Source organism: Molossus molossus, unplaced genomic scaffold (genome assembly GCF_014108415.1).
Source record: "Molossus molossus isolate mMolMol1 unplaced genomic scaffold, mMolMol1.p scaffold_m16_p_17, whole genome shotgun sequence".
NCBI classification, from domain to species: domain Eukaryota; kingdom Metazoa; phylum Chordata; class Mammalia; order Chiroptera; family Molossidae; genus Molossus; species Molossus molossus.
Window position 1 is genome coordinate 45388084 of NW_023425352.1, and position 26503 is coordinate 45414586.

At 36.6% G+C, this 26503-nt stretch overlaps 1 protein-coding gene and 1 pseudogene across 5 annotated transcripts in view; one reads left to right on the forward strand and one right to left on the reverse strand.

Annotated features, from left to right (window-relative positions):
* The window catches only part of JMJD1C (jumonji domain containing 1C), a 307703-nt gene that overhangs the window by 159716 nt on the left and 121484 nt on the right, over positions 1–26503 (reverse strand). For all 5 annotated transcript variants that reach the window (XM_036264655.1, XM_036264657.1, XM_036264662.1 and 2 more), the window contains one exon: positions 25315–25479. In XM_036264655.1, the coding sequence (XP_036120548.1) occupies positions 25315–25479 (165 nt within the window). The remainder of the gene's footprint in view (positions 1–25314; positions 25480–26503) is intronic.
* Positions 14059–24467, forward strand: LOC118632647 (annotated as a pseudogene).

Genomic DNA, 26503 nt, shown 5'->3' on the forward strand with positions numbered 1-26503 from the left:
ACTCCTCAGAACCCTGAAACCACAAAGGGCTAACTAACCACACAATGAGATAAAAGGAAAAATATCCCTCCCTCTCTTTTTACTTTTGTGTCTCTCCAAAGAAAACTGGGTTGGTAATGGAGCAAATGTACCTTTAATTTGTTTTCCTTTATTGATTTTAGAGAGAGAGAAGGAAGAGGAAGAGAGAGACAGAAACATCAATGAGAGAGAACATTGGCTGCCTCCTGCATGTACCACACTGGGGATTTGGTCCAAAACCTAGGCATGTGCCCTGATCGGGAAATCGAACCAGTAACTTCTTGGTGCATAGGTGAATGCTCAACCACTGAACCACAAAGGCTGGGCAGCAAATGTACCTTTAAAAAAATGTCTTGAGAGTTCTAACACAAACCAGGTCTCATATGGATCCATTTACACCATCTTAATGATACAAAAACTTCCAAACTTTCAATTTAAAGTGATCTAGACCATCATTATGGTGCCATCCCAGGTATATGGCAGACTCAACAGCATATCCTCTCTGGAGAAATCTACCTTCATTCCAGGTCTCACAATATTCTAATAAAACTCCCCCTACCATCTCAGCCTGGAAAAGGTGTATGTTAAGAGAAAAGTATTTAAACACAAGAAACTGCCCTGGCCGGTTTGGCTCAGCGGTTGGAGCATTGGCCTGTGGTCCTGAGAGACCCGGGTTCGGTTCCCGCTAAGGGCATGTACCTCGGTTGCAGTTTGTCCCCGGCCCTGGTTGGGTTGTGCAGGTGGCAGCCACTCGATGTGTCCCTTTCACATCGATGTTTCTCTCTCTCTCTCTCCCTCCCACTCTATCTGAATAAAATATCAAAAAAAAAAAAATGTCCTCAGGTGAGGATAAAAAAATAAATAAATAAACACAAGAAACCAAGGTAATGTGACTGAGAACTAACAGAGACAGAAAACAGGACAATATTTAGAAATGAGAATTAACAGATTACCAAAGAATAATTATGAATATTATATATTTGAAAAAAGAAAAGTTTAGAAATGTGTAGAAAACATTGTTTTTAAAGGGTAAGCAATAAAAAAATGGGACTACATCAAACTAAAAAGCTCCCGCAAAACAAAAGAAATCATAACCAAAATGAAAAGGGACCCACTATATGGGAGAACATATTTGCCAATGCTACATCTGATAAGGGGTTAATTTCTAAAATATATAACGAACTCATGCAACTCAACAAAAGGAAGACAAACAATCCAATTAAAAAATAGGCAAAGGATCTGAATAAACAAGTCTTCAAAGAGGACATACAGATGACCAACAGGCATATTAAAAAATGCTCAATGTCACTAATAATGAGATGTAAATTAAAATGACAATGAGGTATTACCTCACACCTGTCAGAATGGCTGCCATCAATAAATTAAGAAACCATAAGTGCTGGTGAGGATGTGGAGAAAAGGAAACCCTAATATACTGCTGGTGGGAATGTAGACTGGTACAGCCACTAGGGAAAACAGCATGGAATTTCCTCAAAAAATTAAAAATGGAACTGCTGTCTGACCCAGTAAACCCACTTGTGGGAATATATCCTAAGAATCCCAAAACACCAATCAAAAAGAATATGTGCACTCCTATGTTCACAGCAGTGTTATTTACAATAGTTAAGATCTAGAAACAGGCCAAGTGTCCATCAGTAGATGAGTGGATAAAAAAGCTGTGGTACATATACACAATGGAATACTATGGGGCTGTAAAAAAGAAAGACCTCTTATTTTTTGAGACAACATGGAGGGCCCTGGAAACTATTATGCTAAAATAAGCCAGTCAGAGAAAGACAAATATCACATAATTTCACTTATATGTAGAATCTAATGAACAAAATAAAATGATGAACAAAATAGGTCTAAGGCATAGATGCATGGAACAGACTGACAGATCTCAGAGGGGAGGGGAGTGGGGAGCACTGGAAGAGATTAACCAAAGAACTTATATGCATATATGCTTAGCCCACGGACACAGACAATAGTGTGGTGAAAGGCTGGAGTGGGGTGAGGGCTGGGTGGAGGAGGAAGTAGGAGGGAAATAGGGGAGATCTGTAATACTGTTAACAATAAAAGGAGACAAAATAGAATTTTTTGGAAAAGCAATGGATGGATAAAAGCTTATTAGGTACCACTAAAAAGAACAAGTAAACTGGAAGTCACATCATAGGAAGTACATACATCACAGAGACCAAACAATGAAACAGTAAAAAATACAAAGATATGCATGAGAATGTGAAGACCACCTTAAGTCTAATTCAGAGTTCCACTAATGGAGGAGAGGGGTTCTGATACTGAACAAGAACAACTATTAACCCATTTGCATGGGACATACAGTTTAGTAAAAAAGGCTGACATTCATCAAATAATCACATAAAACATAAATTATGTCTTTAATAAATAAAATTAGGAAAATTTACTAAGTACTTTCCTCAATTTAGATTATGGGTTTTGAGATCTCCTCCATGAAGACATAAAGAAGTAGTTGAGATATGAATCAAGTTAACTGGAAAAGTGTTCTAATCAGAGAGAACAATGTATGCAAAGGCATGAAGCAGGAGAAAATACTGTATTTTTCAAGAAATCAAAGAAAATTATATAGAAGAGAACCAGGGGGTAGGGGTGGTTTTTTTTTTTTTTTTTTTAAATCCTCACCCGAGGACATTTTTCCATTTTTTGTTCAGATGGGGGAGAGGGAGAGAGAAACATCGACGTGAAAGGGACACATCGAGTGGTTATCACCTGCATGACCCAACCAGGGCCGGGGACAAACTGCAACCGAGGTACGTGCCCTTAGTGGGAACCAAACTTGAGTCTCTCTGGATCATAGGCTGACGCTCTAACCGCTGAGCCAAACTGGCCAGGGCTAAGGGTGGTTCTTAACGCTATAAGAGCAAGATCATGCAGTCTGTTAAATAGATAATTTGGTTTTCCCCAAGATTAATGAGAAGGCAATGAAGAATTTTAAGACAAGAAGGTGTAAAATTAGATTTTGATTTAGAAAACATAGTCACAATAATTGACTTGCCTCCTTTTGAAAACCAAAGAACATTGGGAATTCTTTTTAAATCCATTACTGAATTAACATTTTTACAGTAACCACAACTACAACAAATGAATTAAAGTAACTATAAATCAATTGCCCCAGCAATAGAGAACTTCTCTCATGTCACTAAGTGAGAGATAAGAGAAAGGCAGTCAGTCACCAGATGTCTTTTTATTTTCTTGTATGTCAATAAAACTGACATTTTACATTTTTGATTTTCTTGACCTAAACTCTTCATGTTTTTTTTCACTGTTTTGACATCTCTGCTCTACTTAATTTTTAAATTTCTTACTGTATGACATTATTTACTGTGTCTATTTAGTTGGACTTTCTTATTAACCATTTCTTCATTTTTGACCAATTTTTTTACTTTTATAGTTTTTATGTATATTTTAAATCTCTGGATTAAATAATCTTTTTTTTTTTCAAATCTTCACCTGAGGATATGTTTTTATTGATTTTATAGCAGGGAACAGACAAGAGGGGGGGAAAGAGAGAGAAACACTCATCAGTTGCCTCCCATATGGGCCCCAACCAGGGACTGAACCTGAAATCTAGGTATGTGTTTTTGTGCCCTGACCAGAAATCGAACCCACAACCTTTTAGTGTATGGGACAATGTTCCAAATAATTTTGCCAACCAGCAAGGGCTGGATTGAACAATCTAATGTTTTTTATTTTGTTCATACAATTGAGATAAGCATACTAAACATTTTTATATAAATTTGTATGTTTCACTCTTCCCTCTAATTTTAAAAATAAGTTTACAGTTTGAGTTATCTTATTTTTTTATCCTCACCCAAGGACTTTTTTTTCCAATTATCGTCAGATAGAGTGGGAGGGAAATGGGGAGAAAAGAGAGAGAGAAACATCTATGTGAGAGAGACACATCGAGTGGTTGCCACCCACACAACACCAACAGGGGCCGGGGACAAACTGCAACCAAGGTATGTGCCCTTAGTGGGAACCAAACCCAGGACTCTCCAGTCTGCAGGCCAACACTCTAACTGCTGAGCCAAACTGGCCAGGGCAATTTTAGTTATCTTTGAAATTTATCTTCTTTTACCTTATTATTCAGAGTATTCTCTATTCAAATTTTCAATTTCTTTAGTTTATTTTATAATTTTTATCATTTCCCTAATCGTTTAGCTGTTTATAAAAAATAACCCTTCTATTAATTTAAAAAATTATAATATAATTAAAATAAATGCCTTTCAACATTTTGGAAAAAATGGAGATATTGTTAAAAAAAATTTTTTTCCTTTATTGATTTTAGAGAGAGAGGCAGGGAGAGGGAGAGACAGAAATATCCATGAGAGAGAACATCTACTGGCCACCTCTTGCATGCCCCACCAATGGGGATTTGGCCCACACCTTGGCAGGTGCCCTGACTAGGAAATGAACTGGCGACCTCTTGGTGCATGGGTTGATGCTCAACCACTGAGCCACACTGGGCTTCCTCTCTCTCTCAAATCAATAAAGAATAAAAAGTAAATAAAATAAATAAAGAACTGATTTATTACCATAAAGACCCCTAGTGCTGTCATACCATTTATAAAACCTTGAAACTAAGCCTAAACTGATTAGCATAAGAAAGTGTATAGAATCACTCTTAGAAGTGAAAGATTCAGGCAATTTTGTAAAGAGGTTAAGAAGTAGGCCAAAAATATTTTTTGAGAAATAGCTGTGTGTGAGTAGCTCTTGGTTAGAGAAAAAGATATGCAAAGAAGATTTTGTAGTTTTGTTCAGTGGTCTGTGATGTCAGTTATTTATTCAAAAAGTATAGTGTATGCTCATGTGCACTTATTTTAGATAATACATAATAATGAGATGAGTACCAAGTTAGGAGGCAGGCAGCCTCACCTTTATTTAGACTATACAATGAGGATGTTTCAAGATTAGTTGATTGAAAGCCTAATAAAACCATAATTTAACTGAAATGCGGCTACATATGCATCACTATTTTTCTAAAATATAATTCATTTGGTGCTCCAAAACACTCATATGTTATTCAAATGTGCTATATTTAAATAAAGGCTCCTTGTACTCCAACAAGGAAAGAAAAAACTAAGCTTAAATACCACTTGTTTTATATTTAAAATTATAACAGAATTAGGGTTTCAGAATCTATATAACAGTACACAGCAGTAGTGCATTATAGTAACAAAAGGATTGCAAAATATTTTATCCAAACCCATAGATATCACGATGAAACGTATATTACTGACCACTACTACACTTCATAGGTTATAAATAAATAAATAAATAAAACTTTATCTGCACATAATATATGTCAGAGATTTCCTGGCATTACTCACAAAAGGTGGGAAACAGAGAAATTTAAAATGCTAAGAATATTTCTAAATCTGTAATTATTTTTTTACTAGAAAACATTAGACCTTCTTTCTTCACTATGAAAGTAAATTATTTTGACATGCTTTATCTCCAAACCCTCCCTTAAGAACAGAAAAGACCTTGGACATCATTCCATATTCCTTAAGATCCTTAGGGGAACCCCCAAATCAACACACTCATCTTGGAGTTTATCTAGATTAGAAGATATTACAATGGTTTAAAGATAGGCATCTTTCATGGTCCATGCGCTTACTTCAACTTTATAACCATAAGATATTAAAATCACATTTAACTCACAAAACAATACATACCTAACATCTCTGGTTTTAAACCAAGATGTTTGGGAAATATTTACATGTTTATTACTAAGGAAGAAATGTGGGCAGGAAAGTCTAAAAGAACATGTAACAACCTGTTAACTAGGGAGACCTATGGAAAATACATGGAAGAGCATGAGAGAAAATTATCACTTGTAATCTTGTATAATTAACAAGTTACTTAATTATACCATGTCTCAGCTCACTCATCTGGAAAACAGAAATAATGAAAGTATCTATCTCAAAGGGATGATGTAAAACACAGAAAATGTCTGGAACTTGGTAAGTCTTAAAAAATTAAGTAATATGCCCAGCTGGTGCAGCTCAGTGGTTGAGCGTCCAATTCCCAGTCAGGGCACATGCCCAGGTTGTGGGCCAATCCCCAGTGGGGGACATGAAGGAGGTGGCCAATCGATGTTTTCTCATCATTGTTTCTATCTCTCTCTCCTTCTCCCTTCCTCTCTCTCTAAAAAGTCAATAAAAACACATTTTAAAAAAATTACACAATGTTACATTACTCATATTATTTATCACATGCAATAAAATTATAAAAACTTAAAACATAATATTTTTTCAATAGTCAATATAATTATTCTTTAAAACAGTACCAAAAGAGATCTGTTGCCTGGCCAGTGTGGCTCAGTGGTTGGGCGTTGACCCATGCACCAAGTGGTCACCAGTTCAATTCCTGGTCAGGGCACATGCCCAAGTTGTGGGCCCAATACTCAGTGGGGGCATGCAGGAGGTGGCCAGTTGTTCTCTCTCATCCATGTTTCTCTCTCTCTCTGTCTCTCTTCCTCTCTTTCTAAAATAAAGAAAGAAAAAAAAAAGAACTGTTTATTTTTTACAGAACTCTTTAAATTAAATAATTGCATGTCAGAAAGCAAGGACCATATTGTTCGATTCACAATAGTTACACAACACTTAGCACATAGTAAATTATCATGCAACACACACATATATATATAATGCTGGTGCGTTTAAGTTATTTGTAATCAATTATAAATTAAAAGAAATGAGTATAGCCCTGACCGATTTGGCCCACTGGTTAGACAGTCGGCCCTCAGATCAAAGAGTCTCGAGTTCCATTCCGGTCAGGGGCACACACCTCGGTTGCACTTCAATCCTCTGCCCTGGTCCAGATCATATGGGAGGCAGCTAACTGATGTGTCTCTCTCACATCAATGTTTCTCTTTCTCTCTCTATCCGCCCCCTTCCCACCCTCCCTCCCACTCTATCTAAAAATCAATGGAAAAATATCCTCTGGTGAGGATTAAAAAAAATAAAATAAAATAAAATAAAATAAAATAAAATAAAATAAAAAGTGTGTGTGTGTGTGTGTGTGTGTGTGTGTGTGTGTATACACACACACACACACACACACACACACACAAACATACAGAGAAGCCACTTATGTAAGGAAGCATTTGTAGACCGGGTTAGCATAACTCAATACCAAAGCAAATTACAACAACATGGGGTAAATACAGCAACCACCTTTCCAGACAGAAGAAAAATACAATCAACACTCTCCTTAGGGCCACCCATAGTAGAATTGCAGCTGTACTGTGATCAGTTAGTAGAGGTAAAAGTTACCAATGGAATTTAGAAACCCTGAATCCAACTCCTACAAGTTGCCTCACTGGATATATAGAGAAATGCACAAATTTTAAAATAAGCTAACCATATTATCTCTTGATTACTGTTATTTATAATAACTAAAGAGAAAGTAAGGGAGAGTGTTGGGGCAAATCCTGATGCTGGACCAAGCTTGGTTCTGGGCCAGACCTAGCTATAGCCACTATCCACAGATCTGATTCTATGAGGAAAAGTTTTACTGAAATAACAGATAAAGATTTGTAAAAGAATGGGTAAAAAGAAAAAGAAGAGCCAAGACACTTTTTCTGGCTGGGTACAAATCTTTAAATGGTTAAAAAATGGGATGAATGAAGCAAACATTAATGGCATCAAAACAAAGATCTTATTGCAGCACTCTCAGAGGCTGGACACAAGGCCCTGCTGGGATCCCAACATTAAAGGGTCGGTCCTAAACAAATCTGCTTTATTCACTCTAGTTTCAGGAAACCTTAAAACTAGGAAGCAAAGGTGACTGTGAGAAACAAAGTGTCTGAGCTGATGTTTCCACAATCTAATCAAGATATGGCCTGGTTCACCCTGGCTGGTTTGGCTTAGCAGTTAAGAGCATCAGCCCATGGACAAAGGGTCAAGGGTTTGATTCCGGTCAAGGGCACGTACCTCGGTTGCGATTCATCCCAGGCCCTGGTTGGGATTGTGCAGGAGGCAACCAATTGATGTGTCTCTCTCACATTGATGTTTCTCTCTCTCTGTCTCTCCCCCTCCTACTCTATCTGAAGATAAAATGGAAAAATATCCTCCAGTGAGGATTAAAAATAAATAACAATAATAATGATAAAGATATGGCCCTGTTCTGGCTGGGTAACTCAGTTGGCGCATCATCCCCCGTACAGCACAAAGTTGTAGGTTCTCTCATCAATTTCTCTCTCTAAAATCAATAAGCATATATCCTTGAGGATAAAAAAAAAAAAAAAAAAAAAAAAAGATATGGCCTGATGAGAAGGCCTGGGTTCCTGGGCTAAGTAAGTGCTAGTTGGGGTCCAAAGATCACATGCATGTAAGTGTGTAAAGTAGGGTAGAAAAAAGATGTTTCTGGGACTCCTTGCTAGGGGATCCCCATGCACGAAGGAAATAAATCTATAGTTGAAGTCCTAATGGAGGCTACAGTTAGACTGAAGGGATACAGGAATGTAAGGATTGATGGAATTAAGGTAAAAAGTTTAGATGAAAATTGGAATATTTGAACAGATTTTATATAAAGTGGTTGCACCTCCTCTACCTGAATGTATTATGAAGATATTTATTATGTCTGACTGGGGAAGATTTCTCCTGCTTAGTATTGTAAAAGACTGGGCACATAAAGCCACTTGAAGAGAAATACTGATTGTACATGCTAAATGAGAACCAAGGAGAATGCTATAAACCACACAAGTCAATATCAAACAGTATAGAAAAGCAGGGCAAATTCTTTGTCCCCTGTAACTGGGGCTCTAAAATGTTGTATCCTTTGATACTGCACTTATTTTTCAGGCTACCTTACTATAAAGCAGCGGGTCTCAACCTGTGGGTCGCGACCCCTTTGGGGGTCAAACAACCCTTTCACAGGGGTCGCCTAAGACCATCGGAAAACCCATATTTCTGATGGTCTTAGAAACCAAGACACCACTCCTCTATCCGTATCCAGGCTGATCTGCTCACATGCAAATACACCCACATACAACATGAGAAACTGTATTAAAGGGTCGCGGCATTAGGAAGGTTGAGAACAACTGCTATAAAGGATACCATTGGGGATCTAGGTACTTGACCTATTGGGTTATTGGACTATGTGCTATACAACTCTTGTCAGATTGATCACTCAGTAACTTGATCAAATGCTTTAAAAGATCCCTATTTATAATGGAGAAAAACACAGAAATGGCATGCCTGACATGTCATTATGTCCTATGCACAAACACATATCACTCTTGTTTTTGTGGATAGAAGGCTAGTAAACAGAATAAGAAAAAACAATGGGTTTCTCGTGGAGTTAAAGCAGTAGGTAGCACATGGTAGGCCCAAAACGCCCTAAAAAAACACCTCCATCCTGAGACAAGAAAGACTATAGGAGTCTTTATGTCACATTCTAAATAATAGGTATGACTATGACTCATCTAGAATTAATCATAATCTTGGAGTACAAAAGATGTACAGCTAGGATACATCAGTACAAAATGTGTGCCATTAATATATAGTGGTAGTAATGTGCATGGTGGATCAAATAACACTGGCAGACAAAACAGAAAAGGGATATAGAGGAGATCGGTGCTCTAGGCATTGTGGGACAAACTAAATTCACTTCTAATGGAGAGCAATGGTCAAAAGAAAAAGACTTATTAACTAGAATAAGCAAATTAGAGGGAGTTCTCTTTCAGGAGAAAAACAAGGGATAGGAATTACCTATGAAGATAATGAGGCTTTAGAGATATGGGTGAGGCGTTAGAGATATTCAACAAATAATGCTAGATAATGCTAGGAACTAGTATTGGAAAACAACTTGTACTCTAATCCAAATGGGCCTCTTGACTATTTTAATACATATGGAGGCCAAAGTAGTCATGGGACAATGACATTCCATCTCAGCTGCCAAGGCTCAGGGGCATACCTATGGGAATCTTTCGGACCTCCAAACCTATTAAAGTTTGTCTAGGACACATAATGTACACTGATGCACTATGACTGTCCCTGACCTCATGACTGCTCAAAATAAGCCATACTCTATAGTATAATTAGCAACAACAGAAACTATTCTGAATACACCTTGTGCACTCCTTGAAGAAGAGAGGTGCGCCCTACTATATAATAGCACACAATGGAAACCAATCTTATAACAAGCTTATGAACTCAGACAGGGTTAATGCTTTGTTCCAAACTGACTTGGAATCCAGGAATAACCAAATAAAAGTCAATTGTGACTAAGCATGTCCATAATAATATCTGGTATATGGGTAAGAGTTAATTCGGTTGAAAAGGCATAGCAAATTCCTCTCAATTCTAACTGAATTGTTCTTTAATAAAACTGAACTGTACCATGACCCCTCTGCCATATGGCATAACACTGGCATTGTTGGTTAGATTCAATTACTTTATGTAACTTACAAAAACAATATTGATACTAATATTCACATGTATCAGGAGGCTGAGTTAAAAAAGCCTTCTTGGAATGTAATATTGATAGGGGGGAAAAAAGGCCCAAGGAAGACGCAGATTTAGCTAACCATTATTCAATCTCTATGCTAAATATTTTTGCACAAGTTTATTATAAGGTAAAAATAGCAGATCACGGGGAAAACAAATAATTAAATTAGTACAGAATATGAAAAAATATATATAATGCTTTATAAATCAGATTAGATTTTTCTTTAAATCTATCCCTATTCCACATTGGCTCTTCCAAATGTAGGGCATATTCATACTGTTGCTATTACTATGACTATCATATAAATGCTATAAAAAATGTAGATGTTTGGACAAATATGATCATTCTGCTGTAAAAGGGCATAGGCCAAAGGCTAGGGTGGCCTGTATACAAAGAAGGAACCCTATAGAAAGAGACCCAAAGGCCCAGACTTCAGCTACTCAGAAGTGATCTCTAGGCCTCTTAAATGTCCCACTTGATAAGAGTGTCATTGTTTGCCTGGGGTTGGTTACTGCACAGTCTAACAATATGATTTATGATGAGTACTTTGGGCAATTCAGTATCAGTTCCAAACTCTAGAGGAAGTGATAACTAAAGATATTAGTTATATTTACGAGAGGAAACAGAGACTAAAGCTCAAGTGTGCAAGATGGTATATGATTGTGCTCCAATAAAAACTGTGCACAGCAAAGGCTGGAGTGAACTTCTCTGGCTGGCAATATTTTGCATAATGTTACACATTGTGGCCAGAAGGACATATTGATGCTCATGACTTCATGGTCCACTTGTGGACCCCTCCCATACATAGGGTACTTACTCTGTGCCCTATGCATCTCTTCCCTTGGTTGATTTTAATTTGCTTCCTCTCTCTGCAGTAAACCCTAAGCAGTTTTCAGTGAGTTTTATGACTCCTAGCAAATCATCTAACTGGAGAGTGGGACCATTGGTGTCAGAAAGAGGACAGTCTTATAAGGATTCTTGTAAATGTGTACAGTTAGGTAAACTTATTGCAGTGTTATACTGAGATTTTTCTTTACATCTTTTGTTGCTTAACCTTTCACAACAACTCTGTATGGCAGTTATTACTATTATAAAGCCAGGGAGACAGAGAGAGAATAAATAACTTAATTTCATTCAGGCATTAATAGTAAATGGCAGAGTACGAATGTGAACCAGAAAATCTAACAACAAGGCTTATGTTCTTAATATATTACTCTGTCTCCCTAAATGACTGCTGAGGTTCTCTTTTTCAGTAATTACATTCCCTGAACCTATAACTAGATGACCTCTAGGGTTACATTAAGCCATGTAAATCTATAAGTATAAGTAAACCGTAATTCATACAGAATTTTTTAAAAACCTTAAATAACCTTCATTATATTTTATTTTCTCATTTTATTGGGTTTTAATTCTTTATTACTAAGGACAGATATTAAAAATGCTGTATTAACAAACATAAAAAGTAGCTGTCAAAATGTATTAACAAAAGCCTAAACTAATCAATCTCCTAACCTAATTCATTTAAAGAAAAATTCCAAAATAAAAAATATGATATGAAGTTATTACAATAAATTTCTTATTTCTTAGAAAATAATAGTTGTTTTTATTAAAGACAAATTATATTTAGGTAGAATCCCATTGTTCTAAAAGAATGATTTCAACTACTTTATAATATTTTCTAATTACATACTATCATTTGATACTGCTATAATCAAGATCTGTGCTTTTAACTTGAATTATATTTGCCCATGTTTTTCTGAAGTATTAATAATCATTTTTAAAGCTGCATATCTTAGAATATTAATTTAACAACATTCATAAATTGTCAGATATCAGAATTGTTTCCTTTTTTTTCTTATTTAGTAGTACTGTAATTAACATCTTTCTGTATATACATTATGTCTTTCATTTTTGTATCTACACAGTCCTAGTATACTGTCTGGCTCATATACGGTGTCTGATAAGCATTAACTAAACTGAATATAATTTTTACTTTTCAAGAACTGTTTAGTAAGGATAGTTTCCTAAACGTAGAATTAATGAAATCAAAGTATATGAACTTCTTTTTTTTTTTTTTTAATTTCTTTTTTTTTTTATCCTCATCCGAGGACATTTTTCGATATTTTTTTCAGATAGAGTGGGAGGGAGAAAGAGAGAGAGAGAAACATCAACGCGAAAGGGACACATCAAGTGGTTGCCACCCACACGACCCAACCAGGGCCGGGGACAAACTGCAACCAAGGTACATGCCCTTAGCGGGAACCGAACCTGGGTCTCTCCGGACCGCAGGCCGACGCTCTCACCGCTGAGCCAAACCGGGCAGGGCATGAACTTCTTTATAGTTCTTACAACATAACACTTTTCCCCCAAATCATGTCATTTTTATGACCCACAAGAAATGAATGTGTGCTCATCATTACACACAATCTTTCCCAATATTAGATTTTATCACTTGAAAAGTTTAATACTTTCTATATATAATTTGACCTCATAAGTGCTTTACTTTGCAGAGAAGTAATATTCTGACAGTGTACTGTCTTTATTACATTGTCATTAAATTACCAAAGTACAAAAACTAATCATTCTAATTCTGGAAACTCAATTATAAATATGTAAAAACTCTTTATTTCAAAGTTCAATCTACAGTTGGAATGTGGCATGTCTTCACATTTCAGTAAAGTCTGGTTGAGGTCATAATGTAAACCAAGTATGGCAATATAATAGCCAGGTATAAAGGCAATTTTGTCCTAAATAACAGTGAGTTCTTTTCTACTTTAACTAGACCAAAAAAAAAAAAAAAAAAAAGTCTAAAGAAATATATTGATAAAGGTTTGCATGTTTATGATCTGATCACAATTTCTGGTAAAACAAGAATAACCTATTTATGAAGGAAAAGTTGCAATGAGAAGAAGGAAAAGTCTGAGCTTCCTAAAACTCACTACAGAAATTCAGATAAATTATTGCTGAACAGCATATATAGTTGACAATAAAGATGTAAGTTCTCTCCTCCTACATCTTTAAAACAACCAATTAGGGTAATTTTACATTTTCCCCTATGACAATTTAAAGAATCACATTTGTATTTGATTAGAATGAGAACAGGTACTTTAAGCATTTTTATTATTTGATTTGACTACTTACAATGTTTAAAATTGGTTAATTACATACTTTTACAACTGGCTGTTTATGCTTTCCTGTCCTTTGATCTTAGCATAAGGTAATAGCCAGGAAACTTGCTACAATTCCCAGGGTTGTTTTTCACTAGCTGGAGTAAAGTAAATTCATCACTTTAAGCAATTAGTCACTATCTAAGATGGGTAAGGCATTGTGCTAGACTCCTAGGAATAATACAAAATGGCTTTAAAAAAATGGCTAAGGCATGATTCCTGTCCTCAAAGAACTTACAATCTCATAGAGGAAGACAGACATACAAACAAGTAAGAATAATACAAAGCAGAATGTGCTAGCTGTTAAAACAGAGGTACATACAAAGCTCTACAGGAGCACAGGAAGGTGAGATTAATTCTGGTTGGGGTGATCTGGAAGATGGGCCAGCAGAAAAGTAGTAGAAAATTCTGCCCCTTAGAAAATACAGCAGTGTTACAGCCCAGCTGGGTTAGGGTCGAAGCCCCACTCCCCACAGAAGGTTTTCCTAAAGGAGATGGAGCCAGGGCCCTAACCCAGTTAGGTAGGTGATTCGTTGATTTCAATTATGAGTGCCAACACTTTCTTTCCCTGGTGCAAATAAATGTGATTTCAGAAATATTTTTACTTTATTTAAAAAATAAATTAAATTTAACAATATATTAAGTATATAAAAATGTAAGTTACTTAGGCCTCCATCATCAGAATGGCCTCAGGTGGTACTCTGATCATACAGGACCAAACAAAAAACAGACACCATTTGAGCATGTTACATATGCGATGCTCCAATACATGTTTTGCTATTGATATCTGGGAAGAAAAATAAAGAGATAATGCTGGAGAAGTAACCTCTGCATTATACTATCCCATATTTTGCTAAAGTTTTATTATTTTTAAATTTAAAAATTTTTAGAATAGGTTAATGAGGTAACAAGATTGTCATGATTTCAAGAACCATCAGGTATACTGTCAGTTTCTACTGATTTCTTACAATAAGTAGACAAAGTAATATAACAGAATCAACATGTAATATTTAACAGGTACCACAAGAGGGTAAAACAACTAGAAAGAGGATAATAAATATAAACATATACTTAAGTACAAAAGAACATGAAAGTACAGAATTAAAAACATCAAATTTGTAGAGAAATAAAGAGTATTAAGTTTCCACTATTATTTCATTCTACTGACACCTACTATAGATCACTAAAATTTCTCAAATTTGTAGATATTTTGTTTTGCTACATATAGGTTTAAAAATTCTGAATTTCATAACTACTGCTCTAGATATCCTTAAATAAATCTTATTTTAACAAACAGGAAAATAATAGAATCTCAGTCATGCACTATACATAAATGAATGTTTGCAAAGTCTTATAAAACTTAAAATGATTGTTTTCTAAAGATAACCAAGCATTCTTATTTCAATGATTTGTTCTAGCAATTTTTAATATCTCTTAAAACAAAGAAAGAAAGAAAACAAGAAGAAAGGAAGACACAACCTGATTGTCTTAAGGAATATATCCCATTATATAAATTTTCTTCAAATATAAATATACAATTAAAAAAGGCTTGCTATCATAAAATTAGCTAAGCAAACCATGAAACAAGTATGTTTTTTTATAATAGCTGTAATATAAAGAATGCTCCTAACAAATAACTATAAAGATACAAAACCCTAATAAGTAAATTAAAACAAACAATTCGCAAAAAATACAAGTTGCTAATAAATATGAAAATATATTCATCACATTAAAGAGATGAAAATTAAAACATAATAGTATTTTTCAATATTAAGTTAGCAGATATAATAATGGTATAATATTCAATTCAATTCTGCCCTCCTTAAATTGTAAAAATCCTCCATTTATTGTTTGTTTGGGTTTTAGAACAAGATGGTACAAAAATAAGTAATCAACGCTTGCAGGAGAGGGAGGCAAGGGGAACTGGTGTGTTAGGGTGAGATGAAAACACGCACATCCTGAATGGGTACAATGGCAGTAAGTACAACGTTTAAATAATTTGTGGAGTATCAGAAGATTTTTAGATTTTTGCTGTTTTCAAGGTCATATCCTCTGACCAGTAAATTCTAAAATTTAAAAATAATCAGAGATGCAGACAAAGATTTATCAGTTATTTATAATCACACAAAAATTAGAAACAACAATACCAAATATTAAGGAAACGAACTATATAATTGGATTAAATATTATGCGGCCACTAAAAATTGTTAGTTGTTAACCTGTGAGGAGAAATATATAGCATAAACATTGAGAAAAAAAGCAGGACTTAAAATTTTAATGCAGTCTCACCTAAAACCATGATTAAAAGAAAACAGATTTGTATCATGTAGCTTTGCGCATCTACAATCTTTAGAGTTTTCTATATATAAGATCATATCATATGCAAACAGATAATTTTTCTTCTCCTTTCCAATTTAAATGTCTTTTTTCTTTTTCTAGTCTGACTAGAAATTTCAATGCTATCTTGAATAGAATGTCATCCTTGTCTTGTTCTGGATCTTAGTGGAAAAGCTTCCAGTCTTTCACAATTGATGATGTTAACTAAGCAGAAGTATATAAAATCAACACATAAGCCAGTTGCATTTTTATACTTTAATAACAAATAATCTGAAAATAAAATTAACAAAATGATTCCATTCACAATAGCATCAAAAGGAATAAATTACTTAGGAATCAACTAAGGAGGTGAAGGATTTGCACACTGAAAACTACAAAACACTGCTAAAAGAATTTTAAGACATAAATAAATGGAAAGAAATCCTGTGTTTATGGATTATAAACTTGAATATTGTTAACATGTCAATACTACACAAAGTGACCTACAGATTCAATGCAAACCCTATAAAAATCCCAACATTTCTCGCAGAAACAGGAAAATACAGACTCATATGGAATTTCAAGAGACACTAAATAGCCAAAAAAATCTTGAAAAAGAAAAAAGTTGGAGGATGCACACTTTGTGATTTCAAATCTTACTATAAACCTACATTAATCAAAACAGTGTGGTACTGACATAAAGATAGACATATAGACTAATAGATTAGAAAGCCCAGAAATAAATTATTGCATATATGCTCAAATAATTTTTGCCAAGGGTGCCAAGCCATTCAAGGGAGAAAAAACAGTCTTTTCTTCAACAAGTGGTGCTGGGAAAACTGGATATCCATAAGCAAACAAAAGAAATTGGACCCTTACCTAAAACCATAAACAAAAATTTACTCAAAATGAATTAAAAGCCTACATGTAAAACCTAAAACAACAGAACTCTCAGAAGAACATGTATGACAAAAGCTTCATGACACTTTATTTGGATATGACACCAAAGGCACAAGTAACAAACAAACAAACAAAAAACCAGACAAATAGAACTTCATGAAAATTTTAAATATTTTTGCATCAAAAGATACTGTTGCCCTAGCCAGTTTGGCTCAGCAGTTGAGCGTCAGCCTACGGACCAGAGAGTCCCTGGTTCAGTTCCCACTAGGGGCACATACCACAAAAAAGAAAAAAAAAAAAAAAAGAAAAAGATATTGTCAACAGAGTAAAAAGGCAATTCAAAGAATGGAAGAAAATATTTTCAGATTACATCTAATATGAGGGACTAATATATAGATAACTCTAAAAATTTAATAACATAAAGACAAATAACCTGATTCAAAAATAGGCAAAAGATCTGAATAGAGGTTTTTCTCTGTACCGCAGGCCGACGCTCCAACCGCTGAGCCAAACCGGCCAGGGCTGAATAGAGGTTTTTAAAAGGTTTTCAATACAAATACATTTCTAAAATTATAAAAGAAGAAATACAAATGGCCAATAAGCACATGAAAAGATGCTCAACATCACCAATCATTAGGGAAATGCAAATCAAAACCACAAGGACATACCATCTTACTCCAATCAGGATGGCTATTATAAAAAAACTAAAAATAACAGGTGTTCCTGAGAACATAAAATAGAACTGCTATGAAAAAGTGTGGAAATTTCTCAGAAAAAATTTAAAATAGAATTACCATATGATCCAGCAATCCACTTCAGGATTTATACCAAAAAAAACTGAAAGCATGATCTAAAAGAGATATATGTACATTCACGTGTACAGCAGTATTATTCAGAATAGCCAAGAGGTAGAAGCAACACAAGGGTCTATTGACAGAAAAATTAATAAATACAATGTGGTGTATACCTACAATGGAATATTATTCCGCTTTATAAAGGAAGGAAATTCTGACAAAAGCTACAACATGGATGAATCTTGCAGACATTGTGCTAACTGAAATAAGCCTGACACAAAATGACAAATTCTGTATGATTCCACTTATATAAGGTACTTAAAGTAGTCAAAATCATAGAGATAAAGTAAAATGGTGGCTGCCAGGGGTTAAGGAGAGACAGGATGAGTAGTTTCCATTTTGCAAGATGAAATAAGTTCTACAGATATTTGGTTGTACAACAATGTGAATGTACCTAATGTCACTGAACTTTATACTTAAAAATGATTAAAACGGAAAGTTTTATGTTAAGCGTATTTTAGCATAATTAAAATTTTTTAAATTCTGTGGTGGATATAAAAGAAAGCAGAGAAATATATTTTCTAAGAAAATATATTAAAGAAGTAAGTTGGGCCCTGGCCAGTTTGGCTCAGCGGTTAGAGCATCGGCCTGCGGTCTGGAGAGACCCGGGTTCGGTTCCCGCTAAGGGCACGTACTTCGGTTGCAGTTTGTCCCTGGCCCTGGTTGGTCGTGCGGGTGGCAGCCACTCGATGTGTCCCTTCACGTCGATGTTTCTCTCTCTCTCTCCTTCCTCTCTCTCCCTCCCACTCTATCTGTACAAAAAATGGAAAAATATCCTCGGGTGAGGATAAAAAAAAAAAAAGAAGTAAGTTGGCTATTTGGTGGTGAAAGCAGAACAATTATAATTTTCTACTTTATACCATTTTCCAAAGTTTTTACAATGTGTACATTTTTTTTGTGCATTAAGAAAAATTAAGTTGAAATTTTAAAAATGGTTTAGTAAATATTTAAGTAGTTTTGTGAGGTTTTTAAAAGGTTATCAACACAAATTTCTAAAATTATCAAACAAAATTATTGAACAGTATTTCCTAAAGAAATTTTCTCCAAAACACAAATTTATGAATATACATCAGGAACTGACTTTGATTTTAACTGTCTCTAAAAACTGGCAAAGTTATGTTTAATTCATCAACTATGAAGCATACATTTTAGTATTATTGATGTTACTGCTTCCTGCTTTTCAGACTTTTCATGCAAATTCACCTAAATGTCATAATTACTCACAGGTTTTAACCAAATTTTGAGTTAAGGTTTATAAAATAAAAAAGTATGCCCTGGACGGTTTGGCTCAGTGGTTAGAGCGTCGACCTGCGGTCCTGAGAGACCCGGGTTCGGTTCCCGCTAAGGGCGCGTACCTCGGTTGCAGTTTGTCCCTGGCCCTGGTCGGTCGTGTGGGTGGGTAGCCACTCAATGTGTTCCTTTCACATCGATGTTTCTCTCTCTCTCTCTGTTCCTCTCTCTCCCTCCCACTCTACCTGAACAAAAAATGGGAAAATGTCCTCGGGTGAGGATAAAAAAAAAAAAAAAAGTATGCCAGTCATGAGTTTAAAAACTACATATTAATAATTCAACATACTCATTCAGCAAATAATTTAAAAACCTGGCATATTCTCTATTTTGCTAAAGTATTCAAAGTATCCTATCAAAACCATAGCTTATGGATATCATCTTTCACCTTCTCATGTGTTTTTCTTTTAAAAATGCCATTAATTCAAATCACTTCATCTAATCTCCCCTTCTGTCTTTTCTTTTCTTTTTTTTTTTTTTATGAATTTTTTTATTTATTTTTTTGTTACAGATATTTTACCTTTTTACCCCATTGGCACGCCCCACCCCCCCCTCCCCCCTTCCCCGGCTTAGTTGTCCATGTCCATTGGTCATGCATACATGCATATAAATTCTGTGGTTTATCTCTTCCCACCTCCCCACCCCCCATCCCCTCTTCTGAGGGATGTCAGTCTGTGCCCTACTTCCATGTGTCTGGGTCTACTGTATTCCTCAGACTGTTATGTTCATTATATTCCGTATATAAGTGAGATCATGTGGTATTTGTCTTTTTCTGCTTGGCTTCTTTCACTTAGGATCCCTCCATGTCGTCTCAAAGAATAAGAGATCTTTCTTTCTTACTGCTGCATAGTACTCCATTGTGTATATGTACCACTGCTTTTTTATCCATTCGTCTACTGGTGGACACTTGGGCTGTTTCCAGATCTTAGCTATTGTAAATAGTGCTGCTATGAACATGGGGGTACATATATTCTTCCTGATTGGTGTTTCAGGCTTCCTTGGGTATATTCCCAGCAGTGGGATCACTGGGTCAAATGGAAGTTCAATTTTTAATTTTTTGAGGTAGCACCATATTGTTTTCCATAGCGGCTGCACCAGTCTGCATTCCCACCAGCAGTGTATTAGAGTCCCCTTTTCTCCACACCCTCGCCAACACTTGTTGTTTGATGTCTTTTCTTTTTAAACACTTATCTCCTCATACTTTTAAAACATTAAGTAAAAAAGAAAATTTATCAGTACTGTAATTATTAGCAACTAAAACTATCCTAATAATTATGTTTAAAAAATCTGAGAGTAAGTATCCTGACAATGTTTATACCAAATATCTGAAATAATGTTTCGGTGGCTTTTCAAATATTTCTGAGCCTTCCCCTGGCCGGTTTGGCTCAGCAGTCAGAGCATCGGCCCTCAGACCATGCAGTCACAGGTTCAATTCTTTTTTTTGTTTTTTTATCCTCACCCAAGGGCATTTTTCCATTTTTTACTCAGATAGAGGGGGAAGGAGAGAGAGGAAAAGAGAGAAACATCGATGTGAAAGGGACACATCGAGTGGTCACCACCCACATGACCCAACCAGGGCCGGGGACAAACTGCAGCCAAGGTACATGCCCTTAGCGGGAACCGAACCCGGGTCTCTGTGGACCGCAGGCTGACGTTCTAACCGCTGAGCCAAACCGGCCAGGGCACAGGTTCAATTCTGACCAAGGACATGTACCTCAGTTGTGGTTAGGTCCCTGGTCGGGGATGTGCAGGAGACAACCAGTGGATGTGTCTCTCTCAAATCGATGTTTCTTTCTCTCTACCTCTCTCTTTCTCCCTCTCCCTCCTTCCCACTTTATCTGAAGATACATGGGGAAAAAAGTATCCTCAGGTGAGGATTAAAATAATTAATAAATAAATAAATAAAGTAAGTAAGTAAGTAAGTCAGCCAGCCAGCCAGCCAGCCAGCCAGCCAGCCAGCCCTGGCCAGTTTGCCGGTTTGGCTCAGCAGTTAGAGCGTCAGCCCACAGACCAGAGAGTCCTGGGTTTGGTTCCCACTAAGGGCATGTACCTTGGCTGCAGTTTCTTCCCAGCCCTGGTTGGGGTTGTGTGGGTGGCAGCCACCCGATGTGTCTCTCTCACATCGATGTTTCTCTCTCTCTCTTCCTCCCTCTCTCCTTCCCGCTCTATCTGAAGATAAATGCAAAAGTGTCTTTGGGTGAGGATAAAAAAATAATAATTTCTCTGATATTAATATAAGAAACCTATTCTATCCAAACATATATTGCATACCTATTACATGCTAAACAATGCCAGAAAACAGGGATAACAATGGTTAAATTAATGTGGCTTTTTCCTGATAATAATTAATGATCATGATTAGTTAGCATGTTTGTTTTATAAAAACTCTTCAAACCAACTGAGAATTTATTGTAATCTACTATATTTTCTTAAATGGAACATTTCCTGGTACGACGAATTTTATCTATTATCTGAACATATAATTTCACATTAAATATTTGCTATTATTGGCAATCCATGGGAAATTATATGCTATTAAGTGCTTCATGAAAGTATCATCTTGCCTTGGTGGGTTTGGCTCAGTGGTTGAAGCGTCAGCCCGTGGGCTGAGGATCATGGGTTCGATTCCTGGTCAGGAGCACCTGGATTGCAGGTTTGATGCCAAGCCTCTATCTGGGTCAGGTGGGAGGCAGCCAATCCATGCGTCTCTCTCACATTGATGTTTCTCACTCTCTCCCTCCCTCCCTCCCTTCCACTCTACCTAAAAATCAGTGGAAAAATATCCTTGGGTGAGCATTAAAAAAAAAATTTTTTTTTCTTCTACTCTTATCATCCACTTTGCAAAGTCTCATTCAGCAAAGTTGTTCTACATTGCACAAAAACCAATTGTCTCTTAATATCCTTTAATCCAATTTATGTTTCCACTAATGAACAGAATAATGAACTATCAGTGGGCTAAATATTCTAAAAGAGTACTAACACAAAGACAAATAAAAGCCTTTGTGTTATCTCTTTCTCATTCATCATGGTGCCACAGCAAAAAAAAATAAGAAGGGGAAGATTATGTCACTAACAGACTTTCTGGCTAAGGATGGAGGAACTGGTGGAGGAAGCACTTATATCCCCAAACCAGTTAGCCGGGCTCATCAAAAAGACAATGTGGAAGGAGGTGTTTCAGCCCCTTGGCACAGTAATGATGAGGATGTGCATAGGGCACTTCCAGTTGACTGTTCCATCCTGCCCACTGCTCCAAAGACTGCTCATGAGACTTTTCATGCAAAAAGTTACTCAATATTAACAGGAGCTGTCATCCCAAATTGCCACCCTACACAGAAGATTCCATTAAGGAATTATTTAGGGGATTAAACATCAGTGCAGTCTGTTTACCAAGTGAACCCAACCAAATCAGAGGTTGAAAGGTTTTGGTTACGCTTGGTTTGAGGACATGGATTCTCTGTTCAATGCCCTGAGTCCCAATGAAGAGTCTCTATGTAACAGGAGAATTTGAGTGGACATTGTTGATAAAGCACAGGATAAAGACAGGGATGATGGTTCTTTCGGCTGAGATAGAAATTGAGATTCTGGCCCTGGCCAGTTTGGCTCAGCGGTTAGAGCGTCGGCCTGCGGTCTGGAGAGACCCGGGTTCGGTTCCCGCTAAGGGCACGTACTTCGGTTGCAGTTTGTCCCCGGCCCTGGTTGGTTGTGCGGGTGGCAGCCACTCGATGTGTCCCTTCACGTCGATGTTTCTCTCTCTCTTCCTCTCTCTCCCTCCCACTCTATCTGTACAAAAAATAGAAAAATATCCTCGGGTGAGGATAAAAAAAAAAAAAGAAATTGAGATTCTGACAAAACAGATACACACTAGAGGGCCCATCCTGCCACAGACAGCTGTGATAACTATCCACCTAGAAGAGGGGATGACAGCTCTGGAGACAAATATTGAGATCATTGTAATTCAGACCAATACTGTGATGGGTACTGGGACAGTTATCATTATGGCCCATGCCAAGATATGGATCGACACAGGGGCCAGGATTTCTATGATGACAGAGGCAGCAGAGAGTATGATAGAGGCTATAATTCCAGGATAGGCAGTAGCAGAAGATCATTTGGTAGTGAGTACCGTAGAGATGATGAGTAAAGAGGAGACAGGGACTGACAGACTGATATGACAGACACGATGACAACTCTTGGGATGATTACAGGTGTGATGACGCATCCCCCCCCACCCCCGAGACCCAAACTGAATCTAAAGCCTCAGAGCACTCCTACAGAAGATGAATCCTCTGCTAGCACCTTCCATTTTAGTACAACAGCCTCTATCTTTGGAGAGGCCAAGCCTGTTGATATAGCTGCTAGATAATGACAAGTAGAGGAGCAGCTACAGAAGGAACAGGAGAAATTGCAGTGTGAACCGAGTGAGCCAAAAGTGGATGGTGGCCTCAAGAGAGACACCCAAGATGATGAAGTGAATAAACTTAAGAAAAGGAACGGGAAAAGTTAAGTACAGGAAGTGAGTCATCACAGATGGGGACCTAAGCCCCATCTGGCAAAAATGCAGGAAGGAAAGAGTGTGAGAAGTCTCTAGAAAAAAGTGTGAGAAGTCTCTAGAAAATGAAACACTCAATAAGGAGGAAAATTGTCACTTTCCAACTTCTAAGCCTCCCAACCCTGAAGAGCCCTTAAAGGTAATGCCAGCTCCTCCACCAAAAAAGAATATTTAGGTGAAGCAAAGTCTAACCCTCCTGCCCGATCTCAGAGTTCAGATACAGAGCAGCAATCCTTTTCAAATGGTGGTGGGAAAAGACTTCCAACTCAACCATCTGAGGAAGAATCAACAAGAATAGCAGATGAAAATAAAGTGGATGGGGTGAGCCCAGCGAGTGTGGCTCATTGGTTGAGCATCAGCCCATGTACTAAGAGGTCGAAGGTTTGATTTCTGGTCAGGGCACATGTCCAGGTTGTGAGCCTGATCCTCAGTGGGGGGCAGGCAGGAGGTGGCCAATTGATATTCTCTCTCATCAATGTTTCTCTATCTCTCTCTCCCTCTACTGTCCTCTCTCTCTAAAATCAATAAAGAAAAATTGTTATATAAAAAAAAAAATGGATGGGGTGAGTGAAATAAAGTGGATAGGGTGATTGTATCTAAAGGCAAAAGTGGGAACTCCAGTCGTAGTCCAGGAGACGGAGGGAACAAAGACCACTGCAAGGAGTCAGATAGCAAAGATGCAAAAAGGATCAAGACTACCATTCTGCATCCGAGTAAAGAAACCTGAAGTAAATCCAGCCTCCCTCAGTTCTGCAAGCAAGTAATGCTCCGTTCCCCATTGATGGTGAAGATGAAAACAAGGGAGAAGATTACACTGAACAGACCTCTACATCTGTGCTTTCTCCGAGTCTCTCTCCACCCTGGATCACTGAGAGCAAATAAAACCTCTATCCAGATGAAACGAAATAAAACTCACCATCTCCTAGATATATTTCTTAACTTCTTAAAAAACGAAATAAAATGAAATTATTTTGCATGCTACTGCTGCCTTTAAAATATTGAACTAGCCCTGGTCGGTTTGGCTCAGTGGTTAGAGCGTTGGCCTGCACTCCAGAGAGACCGGGTTCGGTTCCCGCTAAGGGCATGTACCTCGGTTGCAGTTCGTTCCCGGCCCTGGTTGGGTTGTGCGGGTGGCAGCCACTCGATGTGTCCCTTTCACGTCGATGTTTATCTCTCTCTCTTCCTCTCTCTCCCTCTCGCTCTATCTGAACAAAAAAAAAATAAAACAATGTCCTCAGGTGAGGATAAAAAAAAAGTATTGAACTAACTGGAGAATCACCAATACAGCCAGTAAAAAAGAGACATCTTTTAACAGAAAGGTTGTGCATTTTTATGACTCATGCAGTTGCCTGTGTGATTAGTGCCTAGAGACCTCCATTTAGCAAAATGGCAATGACACTGATGCCATGTCTTGAATCTGGTTGGGCAGTAGGGCAGGTATGAAAAAGAGTGTAAGATTTCTACCTTTAATTCTTGTTACTGTCATGTGGTATATATGAAATTTCAAACATTATCTGAAAAAATTCTCCATCCTTTGAAAGGTTAAAAAAAAAAGACACATAAAGTTGTTTAACAAAATGAAAGCAGTATTTTGAAATTTCTGCCAGATACTTCAGAACCTCTTCCGAAATATTAATCTATAATCAGCAAGATAAATCTAGGCTTACATTCAGTTCTTGTTCTTTTAAAACAAACTGAAAATGCTTAATAAAACAGAAAGAGATCTTACCAATGCAGGCCACTGAATCTGTTTGCTCTTTGATCCCTGAGTCTGGTTAGGGTCATTCCTTCTGGCCCAGATTAAGTGGTATTCCACTAAGAAGGCTGAAAAATCTTCATACACTCTAACCCACTCTCGTTTATCCCATTCAAGATCATCAAATTCCACATACACCTATGGAAAAGAAAACATAATACTATATAAGCAATATGGAGTATGATATTTTAAAATATGTATAAGCTATGAAGTTGAATGAAAAAAGACATTAACAAATGCATTATTCAAAAGAACATTTTTCTTAAAATTATTATTTAAGTAACCTATCCCTAACCACATTATAACCCCTGCTTATTATATGATAAGAATATAAACCATAAGATTATTAAGAAAAGCAATTTACACAATGTTAGTCAGTATGGATTGACCAATATCTATTAAAGACATACTAAAGCACTATATATCTACAGATGATTCTAGAAGCAGAGGTTGGAAAACGTTTTCTATGAAGGACCAAATAGTAAATATTTCAGGCTTTGCAAACCATATGGTCTCTGTCACAACTACTTACTTCTGACTTTGTAGTATGAAAGCAGTCACAGACAATATGTAAACAAATGAACTTGGTTTTGTTCCCATAAAACTTTAATACAATGACAGGCAGCAGTGCAAAGATAGTTCAAAGCATGAAAATCAATCAGTGCAATCAGTACACCCCATTAACAAAATGAAGAATAAAAACATGATCATCTTAACTGATACAGAAAAAAAAATTGACAAACAACACTCTTTCATGATTAAAAAAAAAAACAATCAAACTAGGAATAGAAGGAAACTACCTCAATGTAATAAAGATCATATTGAAAAACCCAAAACTAACATCATACTCAGGGGTGAAAGGCTGAAAGCTATCCTCTATATTAGGAACAAGACAAGAATGTTATATTTGAAAAACCAAAACTGACTCTTTTATCTCACTAAATCTTGGTCCCCACTTTCATCCCTTTTCATTCATTCTCTAAAATTATCTTTTCATACAACTGTCTTCCTGATTAGATTATGAGTTACACTGAAGACAGTCTTGTTCTTATCTTTTTCTTCCACTCATCTTTTGCTCCACTGTACCTGAAGTGTATCAGTTTCCATTTATTTAAATCTTGTTTGTTCTGGCCTCTCTCAAGTTCTTCAGGATGTATATAAA